Source organism: Somniosus microcephalus, chromosome 11 (assembly GCF_052327205.1).
Source record: "Somniosus microcephalus isolate GS21.2 chromosome 11, FLI_Smic_1.0, whole genome shotgun sequence".
Taxonomy (NCBI): domain Eukaryota; kingdom Metazoa; phylum Chordata; class Chondrichthyes; order Squaliformes; family Somniosidae; genus Somniosus; species Somniosus microcephalus.
In genome coordinates, this window is record NC_140997.1 from 20,115,998 (window position 1) to 20,135,797 (window position 19,800).

At 46.4% G+C, this 19,800-nt stretch overlaps 1 protein-coding gene across 2 annotated transcripts in view; it reads left to right on the plus strand.

Annotated features, from left to right (window-relative positions):
* The window catches only part of sdk1a (sidekick cell adhesion molecule 1a), an 897,759-nt gene that overhangs the window by 648,821 nt on the left and 229,138 nt on the right, over nucleotides 1–19,800 (plus strand). For both annotated transcript variants that reach the window (XM_086000285.1, XM_086000286.1), the window contains 2 exons: nucleotides 6,708–6,855; nucleotides 14,909–15,049. In XM_086000285.1, coding sequence (XP_085856411.1) covers nucleotides 6,708–6,855; nucleotides 14,909–15,049 — 289 coding nt within the window. The remainder of the gene's footprint in view (nucleotides 1–6,707; nucleotides 6,856–14,908; nucleotides 15,050–19,800) is intronic.

The window sequence follows — 19,800 nt, forward strand, 5'->3', positions numbered from 1 at the left end:
CTGACCACGGTTCGGCGGTCTTGGCTATAGCGAACGTTAGTGGCTTATGGTCCACAAAAGCCGTGATCGGACGTCCTTCTAGCAAGAACTGGAAATGGCGGATGGCCAGAAAAAGGGCCAGCAACTCCCGGTCAAACGTGCTGTACTTTCGTTCGTTTCGCCGCAGTTGACGGCTTAAAAACGCCAGCGGTTGTCACGTCCCATGCACCCACTGTTCCTGCACTGCGCCGATGGTGCAGTCTGACGCGTCGGTGGTAAGGGCGATGTTGGCACCTGGCAGCGGGTGTGCCAGCATGGTTGCGTTGGCTAAAGCGCCTTTTGTGTCGACGAACGCCCGGTCCATTTCGACCGTCCAGCTGATCGGATCCTTGCCGGATTTGCCCTTGAGGGCCTTGTACAGGGGCTGCATGAGCAGAGCTGCATTAGGGACGAACCGGTGATAAAAATTTACCATCCCGAGGAACTCCTGCAGGGCCTTGACGGACTGCGGGCGCGGGAACGAAGTAACTGCCTCCACCTTCGTTTGCAGGGGAATTGCGCCGTCTGATGTGATGCGATGGCCTAAAAAATCAATCTGCTGCAGGCCGAACTGGCACTTGGCCAGGTTGATGATCAAGCCGTGTTGACTGAGGCGTCTAAAGAGGGTGCGCAAATGGCAGATGTGCTCCTCTTTATTAGGGCTGGCGATGAGGCTGTCGTTGAGGTAGAGGAATAGAAACTTGAGGTCCCGAAGCACGGAGTCCATCAAGCGCTGGAAAGCCTGTGCAGCGTTCTTCAATCCAAACGGCATCCGCAGAAATTCAAACAGGCCGAATGGGGTGATGACTGCAGTTTTCAGGACGCCTTGCGGGTGTACGGGGACCTGGTGGTAGCCACGGACAAGGTCGACTTTTGAAAAAATGGTATTTCCCGCCAAATGTGCAGAGAAATCCTGAATATGAGGGATCGGGTACCGATCAGGAGTAGTGGCGTCATTCAGGCGTCGGTAGTCGCCGCAAGGCCGCCATCCGCCGCCAGGTTTCGGAACAATGTGGAGAGGCGAAGACCAGGGACTATTTGACCGGCGAATAATCCCTAGCTGCTCCATCGTGTCGAACTCCGCTTTCGCAGCTGCGAGCTTGCCAGGTTCGAGGCGCCGGGCCCGTGCGTAGACCGGGGAGCCAGTAGTGGTGATGTGATGTTCGACACCATGTTTCGTGGCTGTGGAAGAGAAAGTGGGTCTGGTCAGGTCTGGGAAATCTCCGAGGAGGCGAGTGAAGTCATCCGGAGGTGGGGTCGCGCAGGAGACAGTGCGCGCCACGATGTTACCGCGGTAGCACGGGATGGAGTGTAAAGTGGCCGAATTGATCAACCAGCGGTGCCGTACATCCACCAGGAGGCCGTTGGCGCACTAAAAATCCGCCCCGAGGATGGCTTGAGAGACTTTGGCCGTGATGAAATCCCAGTAAAACCGCTGGCTGCCGAAGCACACCTGGACCCGCCGGCTTCCGAAGGTCCGAATGGCCCCGCCATTAGCCGCCTGGAGGGAGGGGCCGTGCCCCCCAACTTGTAGATCAAGATTGGACGCGGGTAGGATGCTACACTGCGCCCCGGTGTCACAAAGGAAACGTTGACCAGATAGGGAATCGTTGATGAAGAGGAGTTTTCCCGAATAACCGATTGCCATCGCAGCCGCGGGGCGCTCGTTATAACCGGTCCTCTTTCGACAGGGTGGCTGCTGGGTTTTTTTTGAGCGAAAAGCTGCAGGGAGGGCGGCAGCATCTTGCTTTCGCGCCAAAACGGGCATGGTAGAAGCACAACCCTGCAGGTTGAGGGGCTGGAGCGGCGTCCGTGGGGGATGGGCGCCTCATGGCAGCGCAGTACTGCTGTGTCACCGCGAAAATCTTGTCCGCGTCGGCATCCAGCTCTGCGCAGTCGGTGACTTCCGACCTGGCTAGGGCAGCTTGAACTTGCTCCGGTAGCTGGCTGAGGAATAGCTCCCTGAAGAAGAAGCATTCCGGTTCGGAGCCCAGGAGCGTGAGCATTTGGCTCATGAGCTCGGACGGCTTGGAGTCCCCGAGGCCGGGCATATTGAGCAGCCGGCGGGCGCGCTCCGACTTCGTGAACCCGAAGACCTGTAACAACCACGCCTTTATTGTATCATACTTGCGGTCTTCTGGTGGATTACCAAGCCGGCTGACGATCCGCGAGGCTGTGGCGCTGTCGAGGGCGGAGACCACGTGATAGTAACGGGTCTGAACGATGTTCCTGATGGCGAACTGGGCTTCAGCCTGGATGAACCACGCGGCTGGCTGTTGCTCCCAGAACTGTGGTAGCTTTAAAGCAACGGCATTCGATTCCATGTTCGGTAACTTCTGCGAAAACCGTTCGCAAAAGTCGGGGTCACCAATGTAGGAATGTCTAGTTTCTATCCAAAAGACTGAGGTCCACTCAGGTGATCAAATAAACGAGGTTTAATGAAAAGTAACAGAGCTTAACGGCTAACTACAGGAGAACATCGAATATAGGTCTAGTCAGTTCGGAGGCACCAATGCTAGGGCGATCCCGTGGCTGACGTCATCACGTTTTTCCTGCCGGTGGGGGATCACGTGATGAATGGCGTGACGTCATCGCGTTTGCCCGCGCTATTAAAGTGATCGCGCTCTGTACATGCAAACAGTGAAAACAAAGATACAGACTCAGGCTGCAGCCAACATATTATTAAAGGGAATTATATACAATTGATTGGAGTCCCTTAGTGGCTCCGCCACACTGTACCACAACTAATTCAATGCCCTTTCTCACCAGAATTCCATCTCCAGAATAGGTTGCATCTGTCCTCATACTATGTGCTACCTTGCAAACAGCCTTAATTAGCACGTGAGTGTAAACAAGCAACCACAGTTGCCTCTTGGAAAATAGTAGTCCCAACAGGTTTTGAGTCAAGATGGCGGCCGTGACGGTCCGGTGTTGAGATCGCTCTCCCTGCTTCGGACGGCCAGCTCTCGCTGCTCACTCCCGCAACTGGAGCGAGGTGCTCGGCGAGTCGGGCAGAGGCAGCGCAGCGTGGTGAGCAGCAGCCAAGCCGACCCGCTGGAGCACATCGGCCGGCAGCTCCTCGGCGGGAAGGAATTCCGACTGGGAGGAGGGGAGCCAAGCATGGCGGCCAGAGGCCGACCCGGGAGAGAGAGAAGTAGGCCCCGGGCCGTGGAGCGTGGAGCCGGCGACAGTGAAGAGGAGGCCGCATTGGAGCATTCACATCCCAACGATGTGTTCGGCGAGTCGGGCAGAGGAGCGCAGCGCAACGAGCAGCAGCAGCAGACTCACGACCCGCTGCAGCACGTCGGCCGGCAGCTCCATTTCGGGTAACTCGCAGTCCGGATGGGAGGAGGGGAGCCGGGCATGGCGGCCAGAGCGGGAGAAGCAGGCCACCACACGTGGAGCCGGCAACAGTGAGGAGGAGGCCGCGGTGAAGAGGAGGACGGAGCGGCTGAGGGACATCGTGCTCCCACTGCCACGGGAAGCCATTGTATTGACTCTGAACGCGGCGCTGTATGTATAGCTGACGCGTCCCTACGGGGAACAAGCATTCCATTGTACTTGTTACATATGGCAAATAAATCTAAATCTGAAATCTGAGGAGCACTACCTCAAAATATAAGTGGGTAGAAAATTTAACTGGCTAATTGTTAATGGTGCAATTGCAGTGTTAGTCATTCCACCACTAGTAATAGTGATCATATCTGTCTATAATTGTCTCTATAGCCATCAATTCCTTTTTTAACCAGATAACCATTGAGCTCTTTTCTACTGAGGTCAATTAACATAGCAGTAGCCATGCTTAGTGGGTGCCTATTCTACATGTCCAGTGATCTTGGAAAAAAAATTCTCTTAATCTCTAGTCTTGCTTGAAGCTTGCTAAATATTCATGTTCCCTGCTAAAGAAAGAACTTGCATTTATAATTAGAACCAAAGTATAAACACTGCCTAAATCCATGTTACCAATCCCATTCTGCATTTTAAAGACTTGCCTTAAATTTATTACCAGCGATTGCCTTAAATTTATCACCAGTAAGAACCAGCCTAATTTCATCAGCCTGTCCTTGTAACTCAGCATTTTGAGACCCAGAGTCATCCTTCTTGTTTTCCTCTGTACTGTGTCTCATCCATCAGTTCTTTTTATTAATAAGGTGTCCAAAACTGAGGACAATATTCAAATTGTTGTCTTAGTAATGAATTGTAACAGGCTAAAATAGCTTGCTTTGTCTTGCTATGAAGTTCATGATCGCAGTAACACTTTATTCACAGTACTGTTGTGAATCAAAACTAAATACATCTATTCAGCTTTCAGCAGCATGGGTAGATTTTCAAAACGGAACGAAATAGACTTTAAACTGGGAGTCAGGACTCCGATTAAATCTTTTCTAGTTTACTTCATCTTCCTTTTCTCAGTCAATTTAAAAAATATTTTCTTAAATGCAAAGTCCTGATGACCTCACTGGGGGAACTGAACAAGTCACTGTCTATGACTAAGGGAGCTGAGTTATTATCAGTAACGAGGGCATTAATCTAGTATTCATTCACTAATCATATCTTTTTCACACTGCTTTAATTCAGCTAACATTGAATTTTAAGGGGGAAATTCCACCTACTTATGGACTTAGTAACCTCTCCAAGACAACCCTCCCCCCCAATAATGCCATTAGCACCCGCTATTTAAACAAGAATGTCCACCAAAAAACCATGTTGATCATATTTTTTCAGTTTTTTTAAACCGTTGTAGTGATCAAGCTTTTTTAAAAAACCCTTTAAAACATTTTTTTCTGGTCAAAATTGATCAGATTATCTTTCAGAAAATGATTTTCTATTAAATTACAATTGTGTTGCTGCAACTGCAGCAGTTCTTTAAACTTACCAGTTTCATGCTTATCTGCTCCACACATTAGTGGATTTTATTTACCTTTTACCACTTCTCACATGCTGCTTTTATTTACTATTTATATTAACTTCAAATTGCATTTTACAGTTTTCTTGATTGCACCAATTGTGATACTGTTTACAGGCTTTTCTCGCCCATCCCCACTAAGAGTGCGTTTACCTCTTATAGTAACACAAATGCAGCCACAGACGGTGATCTTAATTACATTATTTGTCATCTCCCTTATTTTAATAAAAAATTATATTTGATATTATGACGACTTGATTTTAGGTGTACTTAATTTTTTACAATTTAGACAGCTGGAGCAAATTAAAATTTATTGTTATCACTTTCAAGGACAAGTCGGGATGGTCTGTATTAACTGTTTTCTACGAAAAGCATAAATTAAACAAGACACTGTAATTTAATGAGACAACAATCTAAAGCATGCTGCTTATTTATTATGTGGATCTATCTGCAATTTTAGTTTCCCTGTTTTGCTTCATCTATGTTAATCCATCTCCCTGATATCTTCCCTAAATTTGTTGGAACCAAGCATCGTCTTTCACCTCAATAATACAATAACTTCAGATTTTTGTGATGTTTTTCTTTGTTAAACGTGCTATTTAAGCTGTTCTGATTCCCAACAGTTTTTTTAAATTGAGGTAACAAAGTACAGGGGCAGAGCCCATGGTGCAGGACAAGGCTGAAAAGGAGAAGACATAGTACAGGAAACTTTCTGGTATCCGGCACGGACGGGACCGACGTGGTGCCGGTTCATCAAAAATTCCGGCTAACCGAACGCCATAGTAAAAGATACGGAGCTGAGAGCTCCGTATAAAGCCACAAACCCAACAGCTTCAGAACAATGGCCACAAGTTGCAAGCGTCTCTGTCGCTTAGCAACAGCTGCAGCTACACCCTTGCACAGCAACAAATGGAGTAAAAAAAGTAATAAAAGTTACCTGAACCTACTCCTGAATTTTGCCGGTTAACCGAGATTTCTGGTTATTTAGGGGCCGGTTAATCGAAAGTTTCCTGTATATTGGTTAGTAGTGATTAGGGTAAGGCCAATCTAATGTTTTAAAATACTAGATTGTAGGAGGAGGAAAAGAGTGGGGAGATAACGAGTTCTGAGTTTTGAGGTCTTGGGAAAGAATGAGTTGGAGCAGAAAACTGTGGGACGAATTTTAATTTTAACATAGTGGGAACATAGGGAGAAGGAACAACATGTAAATGGATTCAGTTGCTTTCATTTTTGTTTTCTAATCTTCTACTTTCTATGCTTAGCTTTAGGATTCACTCAATGTACGTAACATTAGGTACTTCCACAGTGCTGTTAGGTAGGGAGTTCCAGGATCTTGACCCAGAGAGTGATCAAATGAAAGTAGCAGAGCCAGAGGTAGTCTAGTGGCACAACACATTGGCGTACCAACACACTGTTCCATGGCATGGTAGGGTGAAGGTACAAACCCACACTTTCCCACAAATTTTCCTGATCTCAGTTGAGCTGCTGGAGAAGTGAAGAGCAGAAAGGAGCTGCTTTTTCTCGGGGAGGAAAAAGTGAAATTAACTCGTGATGGTCCACAGCCTTGGAGCAGAACCCTAGGGAGGGTGGCTTTATTATGCAAAACAAACAATAAATATATATTTGTGTAGCGTTCAGCTTAAATCTTTTGCAGACTTGCGTTAAAGTTTCTTGACATGAGTTTGTATTTTTGCTAACTTATGTTGAGCAGAACCCTAAAATTGATAAATGTGCTATCTAATCCTTGCAACTTTCTTCTTTGCTATTTTGTGTGGCTCTGTAGACTCGCCGTGGAAAGTGCAGTTACCTAACATTAATCCTGGAGTGATGCATGTTACAGTGAGTGGGTTGACATCAGCTCGCTCATACCAGTTCCGAGTGTGTGCAGTGAACCAGCTGGGGAAAGGACAGTACAGCACAGAAACCAACAGGTATGTTATTTTCCCATAGGGCATGCAAAGTTTGTACAGTGTCACTTTCAGTTTAATCCAAAGGATCAGTATTTACGGTGAGTGACAATATAGTGAACCATTTCCTCTCCTCCATGGTGGCCACTTTGCTTCTTCAACCCACTCTACCTACTGGCTCAACTGGGAATTGATAAAAGTAAATGTAAATTCAATCTTTTACAATTTTTGTATGTTTTTATTTGAACATTTAAAAAAATACTACAGGTTCTATTTGAAACTTAGCTCAGGTACAGCTCTCCAACCTTTTCTCGTTTCCACTGTTGTAAATAATTATGGAGAGCTACTCCTACAAAGTATTGTACGTGGACAAAAGCAACAGCAGCTTGCATTTATATAGTCCCTTTAATGTAAAGAAATATCCCACAGCACTTGACAAATAGAAAGAAAGAAAGTTACAGCACCTTTCCTGACCTCAGGACATCCCAAAGCACTTTACAGTCAATTAAGTACTTTTGAAATGTAATCACTGTTGAAATGTAGGCTGGATATAAGGAAAATATATGCCAAACCTGGAAGGGAGAGATGAAGAGTGAGGTAGAAGATTCAAGATTCAAGATTCTTTATTTGCCATATGTAACTAGTACAATGGAATTCTTACTCCCCAATCACTCCCACAATAAAGCTGTGGGAGCTCACAGAGACACGTCAGCTATTTTTACAGCGCCGTGTTCAGAAAGTCAATTCTTTGGCATCCAGTGGCAGTGGGAGCACGATGTCCCTCAGCCGCTCCGTCCTCCTCACCGTTGCCGGCTCGGCTCCACGTGCGGTGGCCTGCTTTTCCCGCTCACCCTCTGGCCACCATTCCCGGCTCCCCTCCTCCCAATCGGACTGCGAGTCGTCGAGTCTGCTGCTGCGTCCCGATGCGCTGCGCTCCTCCGCCCGACTCGCCCAACACATCCTCCGGTCGCCGCGGCCTCCACCTCACCGTCGCCGGCTCCACGGTCCGACGGCCCAGGCCTGCTTCTCCCGCTTCCGGTCCAGCCTCTGGCCGCCTTCCTCAGCTCCCCTCCTCCCGGTCGGAATCCCTTCCCGCTGAGGAGCGGCCGGCCGACGTGCCCTAGCGAAGAAGTGGGTTTTGAGAGGTTTTGGCAAAGAAATGTTTTTTGAGGCGATTTAGAGAGGTGGACAGATTTAGGGAGGAAGTTCAGGAGAGTAGGACCAAGACAACTGAAGGCTGTGCCACTAATAGTGGGGTGAAGGAGGAGAAGGCTGCACAGAAGGAGACAAAGAAATGGAGCATTCAGGAGAGAGTTTAAGGCTGGCGAGTTTAGCAGAGATAGGGTGGGACATGGCCATGGAACAATTTAGACAGGGATTATGAATTTAATGTGTTCAGGAGTGGGAACGAGTGTAGGTCACCGAGGGCGGGGGTGATGGATGAGTGGGCTAAGTGCGGGACAGAATATATGTGGCACAGTTTTAGACAAAATTAAGTTTGTGGAGGATGACAGTGGGTATTAGAACAGTAGTCTGGAAGTGACAAAAAGAAACAAAGACTCGCATTTATATAACGCCTTTCATGATCTCAATACATTCCAAAGCACTTTACAGCCAATGAAGTACTTTTTGAAGTGTAGTTACTGTTGTAATGTAGGAAACGCGGCAGCCAATTTGCACACAACAAGGTCTCACAAACAGCAATGTGATAATGACTAGATAATCTTTTTTAGTGATGTTGGTTGAGGGATAACTGTTGGCCAGGATACCAGGAGAACCCCCCTGCTCTTCTTCAAATGGTGCAGTGGGATCTTTTATGTCCAACTGAGAGGGAAGATGGGCCTCGGTTCAGCATCTCATCCAAAAGACAGCACCTCCAACAAAGGCATGGAGGAGGGGGTGAAGTAATGTGGAGAAAGGCAAGTGGTCTTGAGGTTAAATAGGATGTGAGGGGTTAAAGCTCAGCTCAGGGTCAAACGGGACGTGAACAAGTTTGCAAATAGTCTGGTTCAAACAAAGAGAGGAGGATGGAGTAGCTGGCGAGGGAGCAGTGTTTGTTTCAGATGCTGAAGACAATGGCCCAGAAATTTGTGTCGGGGGCTTCCCGCGGGTGCAAGCCCCCGACCTACACTTAACTAGCGCGCCGGCAGTTGAGGCCTGGGCCTGCGTGGATTTCCTGTCTGTGGCCCGGTCCAGCTCCCAGCGCACTGTGCTTGCGTGATCTAGCGGCGTAGTTAGTGCGATGCGTCGGCTGGGATCACGTGAGCCGTGGCCAACCAATCGGAGGAGGGAAAATCCCATTCATGAGTTTGACAGAAAGAACTGTCAAACTCATGAAAACTCCGGGCGCCCAAAACAGTACTTAACCTTAAAATAAATTTGGGGAAAAATCACACTATTTAAATCAACTATAAATAACATTAAATAACTATTTTAAACAATAAATAACTATTTTAAACAATTTAAATTTTTGAAAAAAATAATTTTATAAAAAATCGGGGCTAAAAATACACTTACTGTAAAGCATTTAAAAATAATAAACCTGTGGAAAAAATGTTCTAATTTTAATTAATTGACCACTTACCTTTTAAAATGAAGTCCTTACGCCTGGTTTTTAAATGTGCAAAAAGTAGAGGCCTTCACGCACGGGCAAACCTGTTTATAAAAAAAAAAGGATGTTCAACACGCACGCGCAGACTCCTGCGCACACGCATTCAACTTCTGAACCCCTTGGTTCAGAGGATCGGAAATGCCGGTTTCCCGCGCATGCGTAGTGCATGCAAGAAACCGGCACTTCCATCAGGTCCACGCGTGAGCACTCCGTCCGTACTCATGCGTTGGGACCCGAATTTCTGGGCCAATGCCTTTGGCCATCCTAGTTTTGAACTGGAGAAAGTTGTGATTCATTTATGGCTTGATGTTAGAAAGCAAGCTGGCAGTCAAGGGGTTGATAGATGTAGTAGCAAGGTAGAACTGAGTATCCTTGGCATTATTGCCAGAGAACCAGGGGGAGATGAGGAGAATTTCTTTTACGTAGTGTATTATGATCTGGAATGCACTACCTGAAAGGGTGGTGGAAACAAATTCAACAGTAAATTTCAAAAGGGATTTGGATAAATATTGAAAAAGAATAATTTTTCAGGGCTGTGGGGAAAGAGAGCGGGTTGTGTGACTGATTGGATCGCTCTTTCAAAGAGTCAGCACAGGCACGATGAGCCGAATGGCCTCCTTCTGTACTGTAAGATTCTAGAATTCTTTCGGTATGTGTGAAAATTGACCCAATGCCTCCAGATGATGTCATCGATAAAAAAGAGGAGGGGGCCAAGAAATAATCCTTGACTCTAGAGGTGATGAGGCAGGGAGAGCAGCGAAACCTTTGTTGGAGATGCACTGGCTGCCTTTGGAAAAGTAGAAATGGAGCCATGCAAAGGCAGTCCCATAAGGTTGGAGGACAGAGGAGATGATGGCATGGTCAATCGTATCAAGAATTGTGGGATGGTCCAGCAGGTTAAGGAGAGATAACATGCCTTGGTCAGTCATAGCACTGGCTACGGCTGTTTTGGTGCAGTGAAAAACATGGAAGGTGGAGTATGGGATTTGAATAGGGAGTTTCGGAAGAGATGGGTACAGAGCTGGGAGGTAATGGCATGTTTATTGACCTTAGAGAAGAAAGAGAGGTTGGAGTATTTTAGAATACCAGTCACAATACAGCACCTTTCACAATCTCAGGACGTCCCAAAGCGCTTTACGGCCAATTAAGTACTTTTGAAAGAAAAACGTGACCGAAAATGTTGACAAAGCAATTTACAGTTGTAAATGTTGATAGAATTTTAATATAAATAAATGTGAGGTGGTGCATTTTGGTAGAAGGAATAAGGAGGACATATACCCCTTGGGGAATATGAGTCTAAATGGGGTAGGGGAGCAACAGGATCTATGGGTGCAGATTCACAAATCTTTAAAAGCAGCAACACATGGAACAAGACCAAAACAAATGCAAACAAAGCACTGGGGGTCATTTCTAGAGTAATAAAATTGAAATGCAGAGAGGTTATGTTAAACTTACATAGAACCTTGGTTCGACCACACAGTGCACAGTTCCGGTCTCCATATTAAACCTTGGTTAGACCACACAGTGCACAGTTCTAGTCTCCATATTAAACCTTGGTTCGACCACACAGTGCACAGTTCCGGTCTCCATATTAAACCTTGGTTCGACCACACAGTGCACAGTTCCGGTCTCCATATTAAACCTTGGTTAGACCACACAGTGCACAGTTCTAGTCTCCATATTAAACCTTGGCTCGACCACACAGTGCACAGTTCCGGTCTCCATATTAAACCTTGGTTAGACCACACAGTGCACAGTTCCAGTCTCCATATTAAACCTTGGTTAGACCACACAGTGCACAGTTCTAGTCTCCATATTAAACCTTGGTTCGACCACACAGTGCACAGTTCCAGTCTCCATATTAAACCTTGGTTCGACCACACAGTGCACAGTTCCGGTCTCCATATTAAACCTTGGTTCGACCACACAGTGCACAGTTCCGGTCTCCATATTAAACCTTGGTTCGACCACACAGTGCACAGTTCCGGTCTCCATATTAAACCTTGGTTCGACCACACAGTGCACAGTTCCGGTCTCCATATTAAACCTTGGTTCGACCACACAGTGCACAGTTCCAGTCTCCATATTAAACCTTGGTTCGACCACACAGTGCACAGTTCCGGTCTCCATATTAAACCTTGGTTCGACCACACAGTGCACAGTTCCGGTCTCCATATTATATAAAGGATATAGAGGCACTGGTAAAGGTGCAAAAAGGATTTACAAGGATTATACAAGAACTGAGCGGTTATACCTGTCAGGAAAGATTGAACAGACTAGGCCTCTTTTCTCTAGAAAAGAAAAGGCTGAGAGGTGAACTGATAGAGGTCTTTAAGATAATGTATGCCTGCTGTATGCCTCAGAGACATGGACCATGTACAGCAGGCACCTCAAAGCACTGGAGAGGTACCACCAACGCTGCCTCCGCAAGATCCTGCAAATCCATTTGCAGGATAAGCGCACCAACGTCAGTGTTCTTGCTCAGGCCAACATCCCCAGCATCGAAGCTTTGACCACGCTCAATCAGCTCTGAGCGTGGCCCGTCCATCGATCAGCTCCGATGGACGGGTCACATTGTCCGCATGCCCGATACGAGACTCCCAAAACAAGCGCTCTATTCGGAGCTCCGGCACGGCAAGAGAGCTCCAGGTGGGCAAAGGAAACGCTTCAAGGACACCCTCAAAGCCTCCTTGAAAAAGTGTAACATCCCCACCGACACCTGGGAATCCCTGGCCCAAGACCGCACAAAGTGGAGGAGAAGCATCCGGGAAGGCGCCGAACACCTCGAGTCTCTTCGCCGGGAACAAGCGGAAGCCAAGCGCAGGGAGCGCACGTCAACCCAAGCACCCCACCCAACCGCCCCTTCAACCACCATCTGCCCCACCTGTGACAGAGACTGTTGGTCCCGCATTGGACTCATCAGTCACCTGCGAACTCATTTTTAATGTGGAAGCAAGTCATCCTCAGTTCCGAGGGACTGCCTAAGAAGAAGAAAAATGTAAGGGTTTGATAGGGTAGATTTGCTGATGAAGTAGGGTCGGAGGAGTTTCCTGTGGAGCATAAACACTGGCATAGACCAGTTGGGGCTGAATGCCATTTTCTGTGCTGTAAATTCTATATATAATTCTATATAAATTGTGATATTGTCAATGTGGGAATGCAAAATTCAGTAGCCATTTCCTATTCATCTACTTTGTTTGGTCTTAGCTACTTGAAACAGAGAAAATAGGTTACATGTTTTTTCAATTAGAGCTAGATGAATTTTAATTAGGCTTCTGACAAAATGTTTTTTTCTTTTCTAACAATATGCCAGATGAAATACGGCCTGCTTATGAGTTACAAGCAAATTTATTCTGGACTACTTAATGTTAACAAGTTTAGTTATCAACCGATTCCTATTTACTAGGGGGTAAGGCTGTAGGAAATCCACCTTTTAGATTTTGCTGTTTGACTTTTTTTAATTGTGGAGCATCAAAGCTCCCCCTTCCCTCCCGCCGCCCCATTGTGAGCAATGAGGAAATCAAAGAATAACTTTGATGGGGAGTATAATTGCCTCGAGGATTTAGAATGTCAACATTTCAGTCAACAGAGACTCAAAATCGTATACATAGTTAACTACGCCGTGAAGAAAATTAAAAATAATTTTTAAATTACAGTGATTTCATTGGCGAGGTGAGGCGGGGGTGGTGATAGCTGCTCCCCAGTATGTGGAAATGTAATAGAAAAGGAAAAAAACTGTTGACAATATTGTCCCCTAATTGGGCATTGAAAATCGAACTCTGTCACTTCTTAGTAAACATTAATACAGCTGTTTCTTACAAATGGCTGCAGTGCTAGTCTAGTTTAGGATTTTAATGAAAGTGTGAGAAAATAGTCGGAGAAAGCTCTTGCAGGTGTTTTGTGTTTAGAAGCTGGATATAATGGACTTCTCGGGGCTTTGTGATTCACCATTTGAGAAAAATGTTTAATAATTTTATCTGAATCATACCTGAGCAGCGAGTATCCTTGGGCGACTCCCAAGTATCAGAAATTGCAGGAGACTCTCCTTGTATATATGTACGGTGTTCTTTTGTTATTAGTGAAGTCATTGTGTATTGTGTATTGTTAATACTTAACAAGTAGCACCACACCCTCTGGGTCCGCGACTGGCTCCTGCAGCTCACCAGCAATACACAAATGAGGCAGGCGGACTAATTATCCAAGTTCCTACCCCCGGCCCCTTTAGGCATGTGCAGCATGCACTGGACCCGGATTGTGCCCAGATTCAAGAGCAATCCAATTTGCAGGCCACTGTCTTCAGGGATAATGATTAATTGTGCAGCACAATGGAAATCCCCAGTAACAATTTTTATTCATATAAAATACATCTTGCTGTCATTTTTCTATTCTTATCTTGATAAAAACATGCATACAAGATAAATAATGGCTTTGTTCAGCAGCAGGAATGTTCATTCTTTCTCTCTCCCCTTCCCCCACCTCACCCCCCCCCCCAATATGCGAAGGGAGCTGGAAGAACTTAAGCAAGTAAAAGATACAAATAAATGCATACTTCCTCTCACACTTCTGTTGTTACGTGTTTGGACTTCAATTATTTTACTTCAGTAAAGGTGCCAATGACATTTCCCTCATTCTCCTCTGGTACATTTCCCTCATATTGCTTTCTCTCCATATCTTTGTATTGAACTCCCTTCCTCCCACAAAACATTTTGTCCCATGTTGTGAAGCATTCCAGTTCAAACAGCCTTCAGAAACTGAGACAGAGACAAACCGAAACTGGAACTGCAACCCCAAGGTGTCGAGAAACCTAATTATCCGAGGTCCTGCCACCGGCCTCTTTAAACATAGATTGGCCAGGAGAGTATTAAAGGGGTAGCAAAATACCGCGGATGCTGGAAATCCGAAATAACAACAGAAAACGCTGGAAAAACTCAGCAGACCAGGCAGCATCTGTGGAGAGAGAAACAGAGTTAACGTTTCAGGTCGATGACCCTTCGTCAGAACATTGCTGTTACTGAAAAATGTTTGGCAAATGGTGTTTGTGTGCTCACAATGCAACACATCCCTGAGTCTGCCTTGCCAAAAAATAATTTTCAACAACTGCCCTGAACATTGTTCAAGCAGGTAATATGACGGCTGCACTGATAGAGAAATTTTCAGCAGCTAATCTGAAAGCTCTAAAACTGAGTTTTTGGAGCAAAATGACTTTGCTAGAAAACTTCCTGAAAGGCAACATTGAAAGGCAAAATCAGAGGCACAGAAGGCCGTTATATTTTCTCATTCTCCATGGTGCATCTGCTTTTGGAATTTAGCATTTTTAAAGAATATTGATTGAAGAAATGATTTTACTTTTTGACTACTTTATGATGTTTACATACATGAACTAATATCCATCAGTAGAACAACGTATCCATACAGCTTTCTGTATCTCTAATGTTTTGATGCATTGTGCAATGTGCTTGGTTTCAGGCTGCTGTTACCTGAAGAACCTCCTAGTGCCCCTCCTCAGAACATTATGGCCAGTGGTCGAACAAACCAATCCATAATGGTACAGTGGCAGCCTCCCCCAGAGCAGGAGATCAATGGGGTCCTCAAAGGATACATCCTCAGGTACAAAGTAAAACAGTAATAAACTCTCCCAAATCAGGAAACATCCAGCTAAAAAGTGGTGGAATCCACATAGGAAAATTGCCAACAAAGGGTTTTAAAGAAAAGATATAGAAAGTTATTAGGAATCTTTACGAGATCATATAACTTGTGGGTTTTTTTTTGCAGTACATTAAATATTTACTTTGCCTTCATACACAGCACAACAGAAACAGTGGATGGGGAAAGACCTGAAGTCATTTCCTTTGGAAATTCAAGTTTTAATAAAATATCACAGTACGAGTTAAGAATAATATTATAAACTGTCATTGATGCTTTTACTGTTTTTTTGTGGAAATTGAACACTTTGCCCAGGTTTTTTTTTAAATGCTGTGTTGGTTTTCTTAGTGAATTTGCTGCTAGAGACAATTCCTGGAGGGACTGTTGGTGTGATGGATTAACACAGTATCCTTGCACCTCTGGGACCCGAGTTTAAATCTAGCCTGGACTGACTGGATGAAAGTGTCCTTTCTCTGCTGCCTATACATGTCCCATGTGAAATTAATTTTAGTCAGTCTGAATCCAGTTGCTAATGGGCATAGGGCACACAGTGCAAAATTGCCCATAATTTGACCCTAATTGACATGAAATTGTCAGCCTCACTTAAAGGCCATGGGGAAGGCAGGTGTGGGAAATGGAAACAATCATACTGATGGCACAGCGTATTGTTGTGGTGGCAAAAAGGGAGTTTATCTTTTTATCTTAATGTTCTACACTGACACTGGCATGCTTGAAGCTGACACTGAGTGCCCAAGGTGCAAAGGTGACCAATTCCCCAGTCTCAACATCGCCTGCCTTAATAAGCAGCAAAAAAAAGGATGAAGAATGTGGTGTAATTCCCACTGCAGTCACTGGCCCGGCAATGATACCAGATGGAATATTTTAACAGCTGTGCTGGGTAGATGCAGACTGTAGCGGAGATGGTGTATAGCAATTTAGCTCACTGCTGTTCTTTTCATCTACCACAATTATCATGATTTACAATGATCACACCAGAGAGAGAAGTGGTAATGAAAACAACAAAATCATCCCAGGATATTAATAACACCAATATTAAATAACAACTAATAAATTAGTTTAGGGGACAAGTATGACATGATAAAACAAAACAACTGTAAATAGTTGTTAGATGTGTTTCTAATATATACTTATTTTGGCAGTATGATAATTAGTAATCTTAAACTAGCAGTAGAAAGTGGTTTGTTAATAAACCATCTGAACTTCTGATGAAAGGTCATCAACCTGAAAAGTTAACTCTATTTCTCTCTCTCCACAGATGCTGCCTGACCTGCTGAGTATTTCCAGCATTTTCTGCTTTTATTTCAGATTTCCAGTATCCGCAGTATTTTGCTTTTGAACTTGGATCTGAGGTTTTTCAATTCTGTTTTCTGCTCATCCCTTTTTGTTTTCAAAAACCTTCAAAGCATTTTAATGACAATTTTGTGGAATGTCACTAATCCCAATTTGAAGGTTTTGCAGGTTTGAGAAACAATAAACACCATGAACTAAATCTACAAGTCACACTTTGATCCTAATTGGAGGCAGCGGCGGCGCTGGGACATAAAGAAGAGATCAGAGGAACAGCGCGGACTTAATCGGAGGCAGTGGCGGCGGCGGGACATAAAGCAGAGAGCGGAGGAACAGCGTGGACCTAATCGGCGGGAGCAGCGGCGGCAGGACATAAAGGAGGGAGCGGAGGAACAGCGCGGACCTAATCGGAGGGAGCGGTGGAACAGCGCGGACCTAATTGGAGGCGGCGGCGGCAGCGGTGGGACATAAAGAAGAGAGCGGAGAAACAGCGCGGACCTAATCGGAGGCGGCGGCGGCGGGACATAAAGGAGAGAACGGAGGAACAGCGTGGACCTAATCGGAGGGAGCGGCGGCGGCAGGACATAAAGGAGTGAGCGGAGGAACAGCGCGGACCTAATCGGAGGGAGCGGCGGCGGCAGGACATAAAGGAGTGAGCGGAGGAACAACGCGGACCTAATCGGAGGGAGCAGCGGCGGCAGGACATAAAGGAGTGAGCGGAGGAACAGTGAGGACCTAATCGGATGCGGCGGCGGCGGCAGAACCTTCCACGATTTCCAAAAAAAACAAGGTGTGACGTCACAGGATAGCAGGTAGGTGATTGGTTGGTGAGTATTGAGGGTTTTTTTTTCTCTCTAAACTAAGACAGTGGTTTAAACTAGGAGCGGGAAATTATAACATACTGTATTAAATTTATAGCTTAACTAGTTAAACTAATTAATATAACTATAAATAGTCGTTGAATAAAGACTTTGGGGGAAAAATCAGGTGAGTAGCGCCACCTGTTAGCGCCTAAAGAGGCAGTCAGTGGCTGTAGCACCACTGGCTGCGCCTCCCGCGATATTCAGCAGGGGCGCTAATGGTGGCGTTAGCCTTTAGCACTGCGCCGCCACTGATGACGTCATCGATGTGCGCAGCGCCCCATTCGCGCCCCGATCGCACCGTTCGCTACCCACGCCCGGTTCACGGGGCCTTGCTGCGCCGGCAGAGGTGCAAGTTAAGGTGGAGGTGCGGGGCGGCCGCTTTTTCGGCGGCCACCTGCCAGCACCTCCGTCCCCGGCCTCCTGGTCCGGTCCCCCCCCACCACCCCCCGCGGCATTGCCGGCTGTTTCCCGAGAGCCCGGCACTTCTCCTTGGTGCCGGGCTCTTTTGCCGTCACTCGCGATCGGGGCTCGCGCTGTTGCAGGCCCCTCCCCCTTAACAGTGGGAGGAATCACAGAATCACAGAAACCCCACAGTGCAGATAGAGGCCATTTTGGCCCATCGAGCCTGCACCGACACATATCCCACCCGATCCCCGTAACCCCACGTATTTAATCCCCCTAACACTAAGGGTCAATTTATCATAGCCAATCATCCTAACCTGCACATCTTTGGACTGTGGGAGGAAACCGGAGCACCCGGAGAAAACCCACGCAAACACGGGGTGACTGTCTGTGTGGAGTTTGCACAGTCACCCGAGGCCGGATTCGAACCCGGGTCCCTGGCGCTGTGAGGCAACAGTGCTAACCACTATGCCACCGTGCTGCCCTGCAGTACCGCAGCATGCCATGCTGCAGCGTGTGGCGCTGCGAAATTCACTTTCAGCGCCCTAAGAGGGACGTGGAGCGCCTCGAGCCGCGCCCCGTCTCCCTCTAGGGGCACTTCAACTGAATTTGCGGCGATTGCTAATGCAGCGATCGCGGCGCAAATTCCAGCGTCCAGGCGAACTTTGCGCCGCTTGGGCGCCTCAGGCCAATTTCTAGGCCTTTAACTTATAAATAAATAAAATAAGGCTAGACTAAGGTATGGCAGGGCAGGTTGTGTGTCTGAACTGCAGTATGTGGGAGTTTGTGGACAGTGAGACTGTCCCGAGCAAACACGTCTACAGGAGATATCTCCATCTCGAATCTCTCCGGCTCAGAGTCATTGAGCTGGAGTGCGAGTTGGAGACACTCCGACACATAAGGGAGGGGGAGGAATTTCTGGACAGTTTTATCCACAATACAGTTCAGACTCCAGAGGAAAGCACAGGTTCAGGAAAGGGAGGGTGTGGCTGTTAGGGAGACAGGTAGCAGGGATTTAGGAGAGGTTGAGAAGGAGGTCCTGCAGACACTGGTCCTGTCCAACAGGTACGATGTACTTGTTACCTGTGAGGACAAGGAGAAAGACTGCAGGGAGGACAGCCACAGTGCAGACCAAGGCACCGTGGCTCAGAAGGCTGCCCAAGGTGGGGTAAGAGCAAAATAGAAATGTGATAGTGATAGGGGACTCTATAATTAGGGGGATAGATAGTGTCCTCTGCAGCCAAGAATGTGAATCCTGAAGGGTGTGTTGCCTACCCAGTGCCAGGGTAAGGGATATCTCACAGCAGCTGGAGAGGAACTTGGAAAGGGAAGGGGTAAATCCAGTTGTCGTGGTCCATGTTGGAACAAATGAGATAGGTAGGAACAGGGAGGAGGTCCTGCTGAAAGAGTATCAGGAGTTGGGATCTAAATTAAAAAGCAGGACCTCGAGGGTAATAATCTCTGGATTATTGCCCGAGCCATGTGAAAATTGGCATAGAAGCAGACAGATCAGGAGAATTAACACGTGGCTAAAGGGCTGGTGTGGGAAAGAGGGGTTCCTTTTCATGGGACACTGGCACCAGTTCTGGGACAGGAAGGAGCTGTACCGATGGGACAAGCTCCACCTGAATCGGGATGGGACCTATGTCCTAGCGGAAAGGGTAAATAGGGAGGTGGCAAAGGTTTTAAACTAGTAAGATGGGGGGAGGGATCTACAAGAAATGTAACTAGCCTAAATATAAACAGGAGAAGAGAGCATAGGAAAGAATAAAGTAAGGGAGGACATTGATGGCAAGGGAATAAATACAGTTATAGAACAGGAGTCTAAAAAGATGGTTAAACATGGTGAGAAGAAATCCTATTAAAAATGAGTTAAACTGTCTGTACAGCAATGCACACAGTGTCCGTAATAAAACAGGGGAGCTGGAGGCAATCATTCGTTGCGAGGAACCAGACATAGTAGGGATTACTGAGACATGGCTGCAGAAAAATCAGGACTGGGAATGAAACATTGCAGGGTATAACATATTTAGGAAAGGTAGGGAGGGAAAAAGTGTGGTGTAGTTGTACTTATTAATAACATAATGGCAGTAGAAAAAAGTGACGCAGATATCAGCAAGACAAAAATAGAATCCATATCGA